The 16,769-nt window shown below is 40.5% G+C and overlaps 1 protein-coding gene and 1 pseudogene across 1 annotated transcript; one reads left to right on the top strand and one right to left on the bottom strand.

Annotated features, from left to right (window-relative positions):
- Positions 1-1,104: 1,104 nt before the first annotated feature.
- On the top strand, positions 1,105-2,075 carry LOC123641179 (olfactory receptor 8B12). Its single transcript, XM_045555703.1, has one exon. It carries the CDS (start codon positions 1,109-1,111, stop codon positions 2,039-2,041), a length of 933 nt encoding a protein of 310 aa, XP_045411659.1. The 5' UTR covers positions 1,105-1,108; the 3' UTR covers positions 2,042-2,075.
- Positions 2,076-13,376: 11,301 nt separating this feature from the next.
- On the bottom strand, positions 13,377-14,266 carry LOC123641957 (annotated as a pseudogene).
- Positions 14,267-16,769: the final 2,503 nt, after the last annotated feature.

The following is a 16,769-nucleotide window of genomic DNA, read 5'->3' as shown; positions in this document are numbered from 1 at the left end:
TCTAATTACCTCAGGGAAGGTAATCTCTGAGGAAATGGTCTTGAGGGAGTCACTGAGATCAGTAATCTAGAATAAAACTCTGTAGTCTCCTGTTATCCAGTGGTTCGGAAAAGGCACTGACTTCTTCCTGGAAGTTGGAGGGAACTTTGGGCAAATGAACAATTAGAAATCATGTCCTTCAGTGCAGAAAGAGTTATGAGGTAAATCAGAGGTTCTGATCCTTTGATCTGGACTGGGAGGAGAGAGTGGGCTCTGAGCTCAAAGCTGTCATCTTCTATTCACTAGGGTCATTTTCCTCCCCAGAATGATTATGGACAAGACACAGTAGAGTGTAGCATTACGGCTCTAAAATGAAGGAAGGTGAGTGCCTGCCTGATGCTGGTCAGTCATGTAACAGAGTGGTCACAAGTGCAAACTGTGAGAGTCCGATGGCCAAAAGCCACTTTCCGGCTACAACTTAGTAGTTTGGAGACTTTTGGCTAGTTATGTAAGTGTAGTTGTTTCATCTGTAAAATGGGGATAATAATATTGACACATAGCTCTTTGAACAGAGCCTCTCATAGTGACTGCTCAATAAGTTTTAGCTTTAAAAAATTATTATTAAATCTACAACCACTTGTGCTAAGAGATCTTGGAAAAACATGACCTTGCCTTCTTGATCTGAGAGCTCTGACCCAGAGGTGGAAGCTCTGAACAGAGCCACAGTAGTAGCTTCTGCCTGTCAGGACTCTCTCCAGGGAAGAAGTCCAGGTTTCAGCAACTGAAGCAGAGGCAGGAGAGGGAAAGGCATAGAAAAAGGACTGGCTTAAAGATCTGAAAGACATCCAGTTTATTTTTGGTATGCCTCTTTTTCAGCAGCACCAGCTCTCATTCTGGAGGCAAAGTTTAACTTCTTATTGTATTCTGGAAGTTAAAGTCATAGGGGCTGTGAAGATAGATCCATAGCAAATGGTAAAAACCTTCCTATCAAAGTTCAAATCTGTCTCTCTGGATTCCTTTCTCAAGAATGAGGGATGGATATTGTGAAGGTGGTGGTGGTGTTCCTTTTTATCTAAGTGCCCCTCTTTTCTTGTCCCCACAGACCTCCCTTCCCCAACCCTAGAGAAGAATGGCAGCTGAAAACTCTTCCATGACAAAGTTTATTCTCGCAGGCTTAACCAGCCAGCCAGAACTGCAGATCCTCCTCTTCTTCCTGTTTCTAGGTTTCTATGTGGTCACTGTTTTGGGGAACCTGGGCTTGATAACCCTGATTGGGCTGAACTCTCACCTGCACACTCCCATGTACTTCTTCCTCTTCAACCTCTCCTTAATAGATTTGTGTTACTCTACTACCATCACCCCCAAAATGCTGATGAGTTTTGTCTCAAAGAAGAACATCATCTCCTATACTGGGTGTGTGACTCAGCTCTTTTTCTTCTGCTTCTTTGTCATCTCTGAGTCCTTCATCCTGTCAGCCATGGCATATGACCGCTATGTCGCCATCTGTAACCCACTGGTGTACACAGTCACCATGTCTCCCCAGGTGCGTTTGCTGCTTTTGTCAGGTGTCTATGGCATGGGGTTTGCTGGGGCCATGGCCCATACAGGAAGCATAATGAGTCTGACCTTCTGTGCTGACAACCTTGTCAATCATTTCATGTGTGACATCCTTCCTCTCCTTGAGCTCTCCTGCAACAGCACTTATGTGAATGAGCTGGTGGTCTTTATTGTTGTGGCCATTGACATTGGAATGCCCATTGTCACCATCTTCATTTCTTATGCCCTCATCCTCTGCAGCATTCTTCACATTAGTTCTGCTGAGGGCAGGTCCAAAGCCTTCAGCACCTGCAGCTCCCACATGATTGTGGTTTCTCTTTTCTTTGGTTCTGGGGCTTTCATGTATCTCAAACCACCTTCTGTTTTGCCCCTTGACCAAGGGAAAGTGTCTTCCTTGTTCTATACCATTGTGGTGCCCATGTTAAACCCATTGATATATAGCTTGAGGAACAAAGATGTCAAAGTTGCCCTGCGGAAAACCTTGGGCAGAAAAGTATTTTCTTAAGAAAGGAGTAGTGTTTGAGGAAGACAATAAAATGCTTTGCTTATTCGTGTGTGTGTTTTCAATGAGGAATCCAAGTTCCAGGTTTTTTTTCTGTCTTATACAGAGAGAAAATTTTAAATCTTCACATTTGGATGAGTGTTTAGTGCAGACGTAGTCTCCCTGCCCCTGCTTCACCTCAACTATCCAAGATTTCATCATTTTATGTAAATCTTTATTACAGTCATAGATCATTTAATCTTGATGGGGCCTTATACATCATTTAGTCCAGCCTCCTCAATTAACACATGTTGGAGACTCAGAAATGTATATGTTGCTCAAGGGAATACAACTACTTGGTGCCATAACTGGGAATGGAATCTGGGCCCTTGAATTACAATCTATTAATACTTTTTTTTCCTTTATGCCATGTTTTCTTGCTTCATTGCTGCCCTTGCAGATTTCCTTTTAAAAGTATGATAACTTAACACATTAAAATCTGATTCTATTTGTAGTAATTTAATGTAACTTCTCAATAAATCATTTTTTGAATATTACATTTTTTTTCAAGGGGGTAGGAGATGAAAATTTTTCTTAAGTTGATTTTGGCCAAATGACAAGAGAAGTGTGATAAGATTGTGGTGTGTGTATGGCACTGAGTTAAGATTGAAGTTGTGTGTGGAACCTGGGGGACCCAGTCTAGTGAAAAAGGACTTCCATAAGTTTAAGGGTTATAAAGTACCTGAGTGGAAAGTCATACGTTATTTTAAGACTAAGAGAATCAGAATTAAGAGCTTTTTCAAGAGTTAGTTTGGGTGTTTGAGCTATGATGTAGAAATCTGTGGCTTAGGATAGTCAACTGTCTGGAAATTCTAAAGGGGCAGTAAATAATTGAGGATCTGGGTAGATATATCAAGGCAGCACCAAGCAGCTGATTATTAGAAGAGGCAATTTTGACCTTCTCATATAGATGTGTGTGGGAAACAGATAATTCATCCAAGACTGGTTTGTAAATCCACAACATTGTATAAAGAGAGTATATGAAGGCTGTCCAGAAAGTCTCCAGCCATTGTTAATATAACGAAAATGGTTACATGGCTGTATGCTTTCTGGACAGCCCTCATATGTTAATAATACATCAGAACACTTTGATCTAAATGATTTATTAGAAGCAAAGGAAGGTTCTTTGGAAAACCCTAGTATCTTAAGTGCCGGGGAGACACTTCAATTTATGAACTTTTCCTTGGGAAAATTTTCTTCTTTGGGGAAAAATGGAAGTTTGGTTGAGTGTTTAGCTTTGTCGTTTGGTATGACACAGATCAAAGAGGGTGAAGTCAGGAGACTCAGAGTGTGTGTGTGTCTGTACACGTGCCTGCAAAAATTTTGCTTTAGTCAGCATAGAATAGGGAAAAAAAGGTGAGTTCAGGAGAGTTGTGGGTGAGTGTTAGGTGGGTGAGGTGAATAAGCCATGTGAGGTAGGGAGTAGAGAAAAACAGAGATTCATGAGGCATATAGTGGAGTTGGTTTTATATCCTGGCTCAGTTGTTTAGTAGTTGTGTGACTTTAGGAAAATTGTTTAATCTCTCTACATATTAATTTCTTTATTTTTAAAAGTGAGACAATGATCCTGACTCTATGAGGTGTTTGAGAATGCAAGACGCTTAATAAATCTTAGTGCTCACCCTGCAAGAATTCCTTCATCTAATTGTTAGCACTTCCTCGAGCTTTTGCATGACTCTGAGGCAAGTCACTTCACCTTCCTGGAACTCTACTTAGTCATGAGAAACATGAACTCCTCTCTAACTTTCATTAAAAAAATATTATATTTAGACTAAGTAATACTTGCACATGGTATAATATTAAACAATATTTGTGGAGATTATTCAGCGAAAATATGTCTTTCTCCCATCTAGTCATTTCATACCTAAATTCTCCTCTTTAGAAGGAATAAGTACTGCTAATTTCTTGTGACTCCTCCCATATTCAAGCATCTGTGTGTGTGTGTGTGTGTGTGTGTGTGTGTATACATATATCTAGTGCCTCTTTTTGTTTTAAATTTGTATAAAGAAGAAGCAATTTTCATTTGCCTCTAATGGAATGGTTTTCCTAATGGAGATGGCTCAGAAGAGGATGGAACAGAGAACATTGCAGGAGTAAAAAGAAGATGAGCCAATCACAGAAGAGTCCTGGGAAGGGATGTGGTTGAGAAAGAAGAGGGAGAGCAGAGGCATCCTTGGCCCGGGGGCATCACTGTGGGCCTCTGCAGCTGCAGAGTAGAGAGTAACACAGAGTGCCATTTTGGTTCCCTGATCTTCTGTGCTTACCCCATGGTTGCACCAACTCCATTTCTATTTTACTGATGCTGTGGTGAGTTCAGAGCCTTTGATAGCTAAAAGCACCAGGATGGCAAGTATTTTTTAATTCAGCATACATTTCTATACATATTTTTTTATCTGTTTTAACCAATGAGGCACATGGTTTTTCTTTTTCTGATTCTTGGAGCAACTTATATTTATTGTTGCAAATTTGGAATGTGAAATATATATGAAAGAAAAAATTACTTATGCCTCAATGTGGTAGCTTGCATTATTGGTTAAAATTCATCACTCATCTAGTAGTGTTATGTATCCATTCACTTGCCATGATCTCCTAGATGTAGGGTATATTTCCCTGCCCATTGATGGTTGGCTTGGCCGTGTGACCCATTTTGGCTAACAGGATCTTACCAGATGTGATGCAAACAAGAGCTTGGATTGTGTTTGCATGGTGGGGCTTGTCCTCTTGTGCTTATTTCTCTTCCTCTGAGAAGAGCCTCTCCTGGGTAGCCCATTCTCACCATGAGCACATGTGGGGCAGTGTGCACTGTGCAGAGCAAGCAGAGCTGCCCCCTCGAGCCCAGGCAGGATGAACTACCACAATCAACCTATAGACATGCAAGGAACAAATATTCATTGTTGTATGCCAATGAGATTTTGTTTGATTGTTACATAACTCAGCTAACTGATCCACTGCACCATTCAGAGAACAGGAAAAGAGAATCTCATCTGGAGCAGGAAAGTTGATTTTGAGCAGTAATGGTTGTTAGGACTCCTTTTTAATTCTTTTAAGGAAGTTGTACTCTTAACCTTTTCCTTGTAATATAGGTTATATTTAATCCTTTTACCAATGGCTAGAATGACAGCTAAGGTCAGAGCCTCAGGATGGTTGGTTATGTTACACTGTTGACTGGGTATCAAGTACACCACAGGTAGTTGCTGGAAGACATTGTCTTTGTCTTTGCTTCTGTGAGTGGTACATTGTCCTGGCTTCTCCATAGCACTTGTTCCAGAAGCAAAGACCTAGGCAGAGCATCCGACTGGTTGAGGTTGGGTGGTGTAGTTGGGCTGTATATTCCAGGAGTCTGGGTACTAGTGTCTGGCCATACTAGTGGGGAGATTTCAACTAAGGTTCACACATGGCAAATTCCCCTGTGAGTACAGGGTTCTGATGCTGAGAAGCCACAGATCACCTGATTTTAGCCAAACAGCCGAGAGGCATGATGAGAAGCCTAATATCAATGGCACTTCCACATCCTTCAGGTCTCTGAATTTCACTTCGTCAGAGAGGCTGTCCCTTACCTTAGAAACTCAATTCACTTTCAGCAGTTAATGCTTTTGTACAACCCTCAACTTCCCTTTGGAGCACTTCTGATTCATTATAAGTAATAACACCTCGAGGACCTCTTTCTAATAAATGTTCGGCTTGGGGTTTTACTTGTCATACAGAGGTGGTGTAAGTTCCAGGTCCATATACATGTGAGTGTCGGTGTGGTTATGGATTCTGGGGGTAGAGGATTTTCCTTTTTACCCTGCCCCCCTTTTCCATCCACCGCCAAGGTTGAGATCAGCCTGTGTCTTTACCTTCTCTCTGAGGGGGCAATTCTTTTCTGGTTCATTCACTCAGGTTTCACCTTCCTTGGGCATGGATTTATGAGGGCAGTGCGGAGGTGAAGTGGCCTCTACTCCCACCTCTATCCTGCCTGGGCTCCCTGCTCCAAGGACTGGTAGATACTGTCAGGGGAAAACATTGACTCTGGCTTCATCTATACTGTTAAATTCCTGCTTTCCTGTGTTTTTTTGTTTTTTCTCCTAAAAACTCCTTTATTTTCAGACCAGCTAAGCCAATTAGTGGCTTATAAATTTTATTATTAACATTTTTATTCAGCATTTTTCACTGTTCTAGTGGGAGGACATTTTTTTTTTTTCCTGAACATTCAAACTGCTAAATGGTTAGAAATAGTAATTAAGAAAATTAATAAATGAATAGACTTTCGTTTTTTGTTTTAACGAACAGAAATAATTTCTTCTCTCTTATGGTTTCTTTAGGCCATTTTAAAATTTCTAGGCAAAACTGTCATAGGAGAGGAAATAATGAGAAAAAAAGTGACATTTCCTAAAATAAATTCAGAAATCAATTAAAATTTAAAACTAGAAGATGACTTACAGACTCTTGGACAGAGTCTGGGTCATTTGGTCCAATCATCTCTCCTATGACAGTTTCAGCTAGCATAAAGAAATACCAGTTTTACAAATTAATGAATGTTAGGTAGCAGTTACCCTCTCACTTTGCTCAGTGAGATGGCCTATATTTGCTGTCACGTGGAAAGCCAGTCATGGTTTTATCAGCCAGACTCATCCTGATTGCAGTGGCCAAGGAGTCCCCACAGCAGTGGTCCACGTCGGAGCCTCCTTCACATGGATGTTTTAGAAACAGATGCTTGGACAGGACTGTGGCTTTGAGGCACCCTGAGCTGGAACAGAGGAGTAGGGAGAGCTTGAAGAGCAACCACCTAGGAGTCTCTAGAGGCCATTTCTTTACTTGTTTATTTATTCTCTGATTATCTCTATCTGTCCTCCTTCCATGCCCTTGTTTTCTGTGTTGGAACATGTTGGGCCACAATACTACAGAGCGGGACAGGGGACAGCACTTTCCTGTTTGCTCCAGGTCAGCCAAATGTTCTGACTCAGCCTTGTGGCCTTGCAGCTCTTCCCTCTAAGATTTATCTTGGCTCCCAGGCAGGGTAGCAACAGGCTGTCTCTGCTGCCCTAGAATTTTGGCACCAAAGTGCCTGTAATTGGACAGTGAAGCCACCTTCCTAGGATAGCTGGCATTTGTAGGTGGTTTTCTGGCTGGATTTCTGGAACAGCGGAGTGGGGGGAAGTGATGCCCCAGGGAAGAAGTGGGTCTTGAGGGAGAGCAATGCTTATCTCCATCTTATGGTTGAAGGAAGAGGTGGTGGGGAGACTGAGGAACTGCTCCTGGGAAGTGTTTTTAGCCAACAGCAGAGCCAGGAGAGAGAATCAGAAATCCCAGTTCCCACATGGCCCATATTCTCTTTAATAGAGCTTGTGGAGTTGCTGAGTTAGAATCTAAAACAACAGATGTACAAGTTTGTTTATACTTGTTTGTCTTGGGTTTGTGGAGAAAAACAAAGGGAAGTGGAGAAAAAAGGGAATAGAAGTGACAATTATCCAGCACCTATTATGTGGCAGGCATTGTCACTTAGGTGATGCAATCAGTATCCTTGGAGGTAGAGAGTAAAGAGGTCTCAGAGAGGATAAACAATTTACCTAAAGCAGGGCCTTCAGAGGAACCCACATGAAATTCAAAATAAAAGTCTTAATTTTTGACATAACACAAAACTTGCAGGTATGCCAAAATTCAAGTAGCTTCTCTCTAGAGTTTTGTTGATTTCATTGCAAAATTTTAGAGGCACTTTTTCTTTCTTTCTTTCTTTCTTTTTTTTTCTTTTTGAGACAGAGTCTCACTCTGTCACCCTGGGTAGAATGCAGTGGTGTCATCGTAGCTCACTGCAACCTCAGACTCCAGGGCTCAAGGGATCCTTTTGCCTCAGCCTCCCAAGTAGCTGGGACTACAGGCATGTGCCACAATACCCAGCTGATTTTTCTATTTCCAGGTTGGTCTTAAACTCATGACCTCAAGTCCTCCCACCTTGGCCTCCCAGAGTGCTAGGATTACAGGCGTGAGCCACCGCTGTTGGGAGCGGTCTCTGATTACGGGTGAGCACATAGCCAATAGAATCATTGCTGGGAGCCTTGTCAGGGCCCTCTACCAATCACTTCCCGCCACGACTACCTGCAATGGTATATAAGCCCACTGTCCTTCCTGTTCGGGGTCTCTCGCCATGTAACTAGACTAGATGCCTCATTAAACTGCTGTTGGAAGAACTCCAGTTTGTTGCGTCGTCCTTGCAGGCGAGTGCGGCGCGACACACCGCGCCCAGCCTAAAGGCACTTTTCAAAGCTACCCACTATACTGCTGTCCTAAGCATGCATTTAGTCTGATTGTTGGGTAACTCACCCCCAGCCCCAAACTAGGAAATGCAGTCAATGAGGGATTCATATTTGGAGCTGTCTTATTCCAAAACCTGTAGAAAGAGTTTTATAAGGTGGTAAGATTCTCTGTTGCACTGAGTGAATTCACCCGAGGAAAACTCTTGGACAAATGCCCAGGACATCAACAACAGGGGAAGGTTCCAGCTACAGACTTGACCATTTGGTGATGGTGGGGGATATAGCTATAACTTGATCCTTAGGTCGGTTTGGGGGTAGGGAGGGGCGTGACAAATCCAGATCCAGCACTTGAGGCAGGGTCAATGTAGTCAGGCTGCAGGGCATCTAAGAGCATGTCCTCTGTAGCTGCATGTTTGAATGACATGATGCTGCTGAGCTTGGGGTGCAGAGGCAGCTAGATGGGCTCCTAGGATAGGCAGGGTGACAACATGGCAGCTGCAGGAAGCTGGCTCTGCGCAGACAGTGCCTATAGTTGCAGCCTTGTATTATTTGTGCTAAGAGCAGGAATAATTCTCTATGTGATGTGCCAGGCCCTGGTCCAAGCACCCTGGTAATTAGAGAGAAGCATAGCTTGAGTGGGTCTTTGCTGGAAGAGGGTCTGGCTTCACCTGGGGCTGGTCCCAGGCTGCTCTCCTGGGGCTGTCCCTGAGCAGATGGAGCCTGGTGGCTTTATGCTGTCCTTTGATTAATGAAGTATTTTCAATTGGGTGGTGTGAAGATTGAGGGCTTTGGGACCATATCTTTCAAGTAATTGGTGTGGAATTTGGTTAGCATTTGCTTAAGTGACTTCAAGGCCCTCATTTTGTGTTTTGGGACCAAAACGGAGCCTGAAGACCCTGTCAGGGACTGTTTTCTTTGTGTTTATTCTTTCTGCCATGATGGTTTTAGATCTGGGCCCTCTTTTTTTTTTTAACAACCCTTTTGAATTTGATGATAAAAATCCTCCTACCCCAAACTTTTTGAGGATTTTAAAGACAAGATTAGATTTTCTGCAAAGCTGGGAGATGCGTGGCAGGGCTGAATAGTAGCAAAAGCATGGACTTTGAAATTTACAGTTAAAAAATGTGGGGTAGGGGTGTCAATTTCTCATTTGTGCCTTTGGGGGCAAGTCACTTAGCCCTAGTGTTCTTATCTGTAAAATGAGATAATTATATGATCTCATAGAAGGTGAGATTAATTGATACTGCATGTTAATGTGCTTTTTAAATTGTAACGTGAAGACAAATGATACTTCGTATTTCAATTGTGGGCTTAGCTAGTCTGGGGGCAGGGGGAAAAGTGGAGAAAGAGCTACACGCCAAATACTATACTTGGGTGTGCATCTACGGTACCCTTCTTCACCTTGTTGAGAGGGCCCCTTCTCCCGGGCTCTGCTCTGGCCGTCCACTGACCACATCCTCTAAATTAGTCTGAGGAGCCAAGGGAAGGCAGCCAGCTGGAGCCTGTGCTCCCACTTCTAAGACAATGAGGCAAACTCAAAGTAATAATGAATCCTTTATTCACTTATGGCCATAGTGTAAGCAAGAGGGAAAAATAAAGAAGGTGGTGCCGGTTGTCTCAGTGGAACAGCACAACACTGGGCAAAGGTCAGATGGATTATCCCAGATTGAGTTTATGGTGGGGGGGAGGAATTATGGGGGGTGATGAGAAGAGAAGTTCTAGGTGTGGAAAAGTCTGAGTACTGAGGCAGAATGAAGAAAAGTGTTTTCAAGGCTTGGCTCACCCTTGGCAGACACACTTGAGCAGTGTCTCAGCAGAGGTCCCCCTTCCCCACTCCCTCCGTCTGGGAGGTCTCTGAATGGAAACATGTGGGGTAGGACTGTAGATCTGCAAAAGGCCATGGGCCAAGTGGGGAGGGGTTGGGAGAGGGCATCAGTCCTTGACTGCAACTCACTCCAGAGACTGCCATGAGTTGGCTGTGCACCAAGTCTGGTGTGGGCAGGGAAGCTTTTCCTTGTGAGGCCTGCCAGGTAGAGTCTTGGATTTGGTAATTGCTATAATTGGGCCTGAAAGATCACATGTAGATTCTGGTTTGGAACTAGACTCCTCACCTTCTAGGGACTGTGCTAACCTCTTTCCTGGGTCCTTCCTTTCGATAGCGGGCCACACTGTTGGTGTATTTACTCCAAGGGGCAGTCAGGCAGAAGTGTGCAAGGGATGAGGATGACAGTTGGGCATGTGGACTGGGTGTGTCCATCCTGTGTGTAGGCCCCTCACATTGTGGGACAGAGCTGGGAGTGGGAAGTGGAGGGGGTAAGCTATGGGCCATGGATAGGTACCCGGGAACCTGGGTGGCCCTCCCTGCCCACCATCTGCCATGGAACTTTGAAGATTTTCAGGATTTTAATTCGAATCAGATCTTGCAGGGTTATGAAGGTAGTTTGTCCGGGTAATAGGTAGAAACATACTTTATTTAATACTTTGTTAGGTTTATTCTTAAACTTTTAATTTCTTATAGTGGGAAACATACAACAGATTTATCATTATAACCATTTTTAAGTGTACAGTTCAGTAGTGTTAAGTATATTCACATTGTTGTGAAACAGATCTCCAGAACTTTGTCATCTTGCAAATGTGAAACTCTATAACCATTAAATAATATCTCCCACTTACCCCCCTTCCCATCAGCCTCTGGTAACCACCATTCTATTTTCTGTTTGTATGAATTTGAACACTTTAACTATCTCATATAAATGGAATCGCACAGTGTTTGTCTTTCTGTGATGGGCTTATTTCACTTAGCATAATGTCCTCAATATTTATCTGTGTTGTAGCATGTGACAGGATTTCTTTCTTCTTTAAGACTGAATACTAGTCCATTGTATGGATTTTCTTTATTCACTCATCTGTTGATGGACATTTGGGTTGTTTCCGTATCTTGGATATTATGAACAATGCTGCAATAAATATAAGAGTGTAGACATCTCTCTGAGATCTTGATTTCAATTCTTTTGGATCTATATCCAGAAGTGGGATTGCCAGATCATATGTAGTTCTATTTTTAATTTTTTGAAGAACCCCCATACTGTCTTCCATAGTAGCTACACCATTTTGCATTCCCACCAATAGTATACAAGGGTTCAAATTTCTCCACATCCTTGCCAACACTTGTTATCTCTCTTTTTAATAATGGCCATCCTAATAGGTGTGAAGTGATATATCATTGTAATTTTGACTTGAATTTCCTTGATGATTAGTGATATTAAACATTGTTTCATATACCTGTTGGCCATTTGTATGTCTTTTCGAAAAATATCTACTCAAGTCCTTTGCCCATCTTTAATTGGGTTATTGTTTATTTTGCTGCTGAGTTGTAGGAGCTTATATATTTTGTATATTAGCCCCTCATCTGATATATGGTTTGCAAATATATTCCATATGTTACCTTGTCATTCTGTTGATTGTTTTCTTTGTTTTATAGAAGCTTTTTAGTTTTATGTAGTCCCATTTGTCTATTTTTGCTTTTATTGACTGTGCCTTTGGTATCATATCTAAGAAACCATTGCCAAGACCAATGTCAAGTATATTTCACCTTATGTTTTTTTCAAGAAGTTTTACAGTTTCAGGTTTTATATTTAAGTCTTCTGTTCATTTTGAGTTGATTTTTGTGTATGGTGTAAGATTGAGCTCCAATTTCATTCTTTTGGTTATGGGTAGTTTTCCTAACACCATCTGTTATAGAAATTATCTTTTTCTCATTGTGTATTCTTGGCTCCTTGTGCAAAGATTAGTTGGCTGTATATGCATGGGTTTATTTCTGGGGTCTCTATGATATTTCATTGGTCTATATGTCTGTTTTTATCCAGTATCATACTGTTTTGATTATTATAGCTTTGTAATATATTTTGAAATCAGGATGTGTGATGCCATTAGCTTTGTCCTGCCTTCTCAAGATGACTTTGGTGATCCTGAGTTTTTTTGTTCCATATAAATTTCAAAATTGTTTTTTCCATATCTGTAAAATATGCTATTGGGATTTTTGATAGAGATTTTTGGAATCTGTAATCACTTTGGGTAGTTTGGACATTTTAACAGTCTTAAATTTTCTAATCCATAAACATGGATGTTTTTCCATTTATTTGTGTCTTTAATTTCATTCATCAATATTTTATAGTTTTCAGTGTGTGAGTCTTTCACTTTCTTGGTTAAGTCTATTCCTAAGTATTTTATTATTTTTGATGCTTTTGTGAATGTGATTATTTTCTTAATTTCATTTCAGGTAGGTCATTATTAGTGCATAAAGATGCTAATGATTTTTGTATGTTGATTTTGTATCTTGCAACTTTATTGAACTTGTTTATTAGTTCTAACAGGTGTTTTTGAGGGGTTTTTGGGATTTTCTAAATATAAGATTATATCATCTGCAAACTAAGATAAATTTACTTTTTTTCTTATTTGCATGGCCTTTATTTTATTTGTTTATTTACTTTTGCCTAATTGCTCTAGCTAGCACTTCCATTGCTATGATGTATAGAAGTGGTGAGAGTGGGCCTCCTTGCTGTGTACCAGATCTTAGAGGGAAAGCTTTCAGTTTTTCACCATTGAGTATGATGTTAGCTGTGAGCTTGTCATATATTGCCTTTGTTATGTTGAGGTACATTCCTTCTGTACCTAGTGTTTTTTTTTATTTCAGGATATTATGAGAGTACAGATGTTTTGGTTACATTTTATGTCTTTGCCTCACCCAAGTGAGGATTAGAGGCATGCCCTTCCCCTCTACAATGCTCACTGCATCCGTTAGTTGTGAGTTTACCGCCCCCGCCAACCAAACCCCTAATCCCTGGAGAATATTACTACCATGTGAATTCTATACCTAGTTTATTGGATGTTTTCATTATGAAGTGGTGTTCAGTTTTGTTAAATACTTTTTTGGCCTTTGTTGAGATTATCATGTGATCTTTATCTTTCATTCTTTTAATGTGGTATATCACATTCATTGATTTACATATTTTGAACCCATCTTGCATTTCGGGGATAATGACCACTTGATAATGGTCTATGATTCTTTAAATGCACTGTTGAATTTGGTTTTCTAGTAATTTGTTGAGGACTTTTGCATGTATGTTCTTCAGGAGCTCACAGTAGGGCAGTTTTAACATGAGATAAGTCTCTATTGTGGAGCCAGTGAATCCTGTGGTGTAGGCCATGGCCACTAGCAGGGAGCAGATGGAGTGAGACATGACGTTGTAAAGCACAGGGCAGCAGATGGTGACATAGCGGTTGTAGGCCATCACTGTGAGCATGTAACATTCAGCAATGACAAAAACAAGGAAGGAATAGAGCTATGGCATGCACCCTGCATAGGAGATGATGTTATTCTCTGACACAAAGTTCACCAGCATTTTAGGGATAATGACAGAGGAGTAGCAGAGATCCAAGAGTGACAAATGTCTGAGGGAGTAGTACATGGGAGTGTGTAGCTGAGAGTTCATATAAATCAGGTGATCATACCCAGGTTCCCCAGCTGGTGACTGAGTATATCTGAGGAAGAGGATGAAGAGGATGTGGCTGGTTTGTTAATTTCCCAAAAATGACCTCTGTCATTGTAAAGTGATTTTCTGCAGCCATTCGCCTCTGGGTAGGATTCTGTAGGGATGGAAGACCAGAGCCCTGTAAAAACTCATACGTGCATTTGACTGTTGAAGCCAGGCACAACCATCTGTCCTTGCTTGGGCAGTCCTGGGCTCATTCCTTTCAAATGAACCAAGTAGGTTCTTCTTGATTTCAGAAATCAAGAACGTGAGAGGAAAAGGGGTCAAGACCTGGAGCTTTTACCTCTTACAATAGTGACTCTGAGCTGTTGAGAGGGGAGCTGGAGGTCTGGCTGACTTGTTAATCCCCCTAGAATAAACTCTGTCACTGTAGACTGATTTTCTGCAGCCATTCTCCTCTGGATGGGAGGACTGCAGAGGTAAGAGAGAAGGGCCTGAGGAAGGCTACACATGGACCTTTCTGTTTAGGCTACATATAAGCACCTGCCCCTGAATGTGTGATCTTCAACTCTTACTCTTTCCTTATTGCTTATCTCCTCATTCCTTCTAATGTTTTTTGAGGATTAATAGAATCTTGGAGTCTTTTGGGGATCATGGAGGTGAGAAAAAGCCTGACCAGGAGCTTTTACCACCTCATTTTCCTTAATTACCCTGGAGGAAACTACTAGTATTTCTTGGGATTGGAGGTGTGTTTTGCCCTAGAGATGGAATCTCCCTTGTCATCTATGCAGTTCCAAAATATTACTCCCAAAATGAAAATAGGAGATCATCTTATCTCAAATCCTAGCAGCAAGTTAACTTTCATTTCTAAAAATAAATAGAGTTGTAATATCAATTCTCAGGGTTGTTTTAAAGAGAAAATGAAGTGAAATACATAAAAATCTTTTTTTAAATATTCAGTTGTTATACAAATGTGAGTTTTCATTAGGCATCTGAAATTTGCCCAAATTATTCATTGAACCTTAGGTCCTATGGTAGTTGTTATTAATTCTGGCTATACATTATGATCATCTGGGAAGCTCTAAAAAATAATGATGCCAAAAACTTGCATTAATTAAATCATGATTCAATTAATCTGCTACATTGTCTAGGCATTGATATCTATGTCTTTGGGCAGGCAGAGAAGTTCAGCTATAGAAAGTAAAGATTTTGTTATTTGAGAATTTTGTATTTATTGGAACTAGAGCAACTTTGTAGCTTGAAAAGTTGGGTAAATTAGGCTTGGAATACAATTTCTCTTGAGTAAAATAAAGCAACTGAGGAAAGATTTGAGATTGCTGTCCACTATGCTCAGAGGACTCAGAAAACCTTCAGGTTGGATAAGATTAGGAGTAGGTAGAACTAGGAAAATCATATAATATAGCTCATCAAGAGCAAAATGATGTGAGAGAGAAATGGGCATTTTCCCTGATTTCCTGCTCTGCATATTCTTAAATCCTGGAGTTCTTAGTGGTCAGTCTATTCTTGGCCACTTTCTCTCCTCACAGCAAATGTATCCCCTACAATAATTTCAATCTCTTTTATATTTCACAATTTTTCTATTTCTATACTGTTGATGTCAAAATCGTATTTATTGTTTGTCTATTTTTAGAGTCAGTCTGTGATCAATGCAGAGAAGACATTCAGCTGATGGTAATTACAAAGATTCCTTGAAAGGTATCTTGATACATCTAAGTAAAAATGGCAGTTTAAAGTTGGTCTTGAGAAGCAACTGCTATCACTGGGCCTTGCTTCTCCTTGTGATATTTTTTTTTTCATTTTTTCTTTTTACCTAATGAGAAAAAAAACCATTAGAAACCATAATTTATAAAAGCAGATAGTATTGTTTTTCTGATAAGTGGCTTGCTAGAAGTAGTTTGGTAGATTATGTTGAGTAATTATTCCAATAATAAATGCAACACACTTGAAGGTTAATTGCCTGACACTGGCTAAAGTTTCTCACATTCTAAACAAGATGGGACTTCGGATGAAATGGCCTCAAAACTATTTTAATCCTTCAATTTTATATTTTATGGATGAGCAAAAAATGTCCATGTGAGTGAAAAGGATATATATTTTGAAATCTGAACATAGTCATCCAGAATGGTTAAAAGTTAGTAAGTGAACTTCTACTTCCACCCATGAAGGATAAACTCCTGTTGAAATTGTCTTTGCACCATAAACAACCAGAAAATCAGGCAAAATAAATGAATCAAAACTTTCCTGATATTTGACAACAGGCAGTATCAAAATGACTTCTGAGAAGAGGGAATGAAAAAACCTGAGTCCTGTGATTGTACTGGCTTTCTTGTCTATAGATATTTTTCATGCCACACTCCAAGGTGAGCAAACAAAGAGATCAGTGGAGTTTAAGTTGAAAAGTTAGATGTCAGTACTTGGGGAGATGTAGGTGGCTAGATGATTCAGGGCAGAGTACTCACAAGCCACCAGCTGTACATATAAAAACTTCAGAGACCTGTAGAGGGATATCTGTTTCCTAGTATACATGGGATAAAATACTATGAGGACAGAGTGAAGAACTACATGAAAATATTGTAAAAAAATCTTCCAAAAACTGATCGAACATTTGAAATAGTTTGCTTTCCCCCCAGCCACTGTGGAGCCATCTCATAATATACATAGCATTAAGTAGAGACTTTGTTAATGTACAGCTGCTCTGAATTTTCCTAATAAGGTTTTAAAACAAGACTTGAGATAGTCAAATTTATGTGTCAATAACGTATTATAACAATGTGCCAGAAAAAGTCCAGTACTCTTCAAAGAAATACAACAAAATACATCACTCATTAATGTACAATTCACAAAGTCTGGCATCCAATCAAGTGTAACCAGTTAAGGAAGCAGGAAAATATAATCAGGAGAAAAAGCTACTAATAAAAAAAGATCTGGAAATGACAGCAATGATGG

The sequence above is a fragment of the Lemur catta genome, chromosome 7 (assembly GCF_020740605.2).
Source record: "Lemur catta isolate mLemCat1 chromosome 7, mLemCat1.pri, whole genome shotgun sequence".
NCBI lineage: Eukaryota > Metazoa > Chordata > Mammalia > Primates > Lemuridae > Lemur > Lemur catta.
The sequence above is the reverse complement of the archived record's forward strand: the minus strand, read 5'-3'. Positions and strand labels throughout refer to the sequence as shown.

Excerpts from the sequence above, each read along its gene's own strand:
- LOC123641179 (XM_045555703.1), top strand. The coding sequence starts at position 1,109 with ATGGCAGCTGAAAACTCTTCCATGACAAAGTTTATTCTCGCAGGCTTA.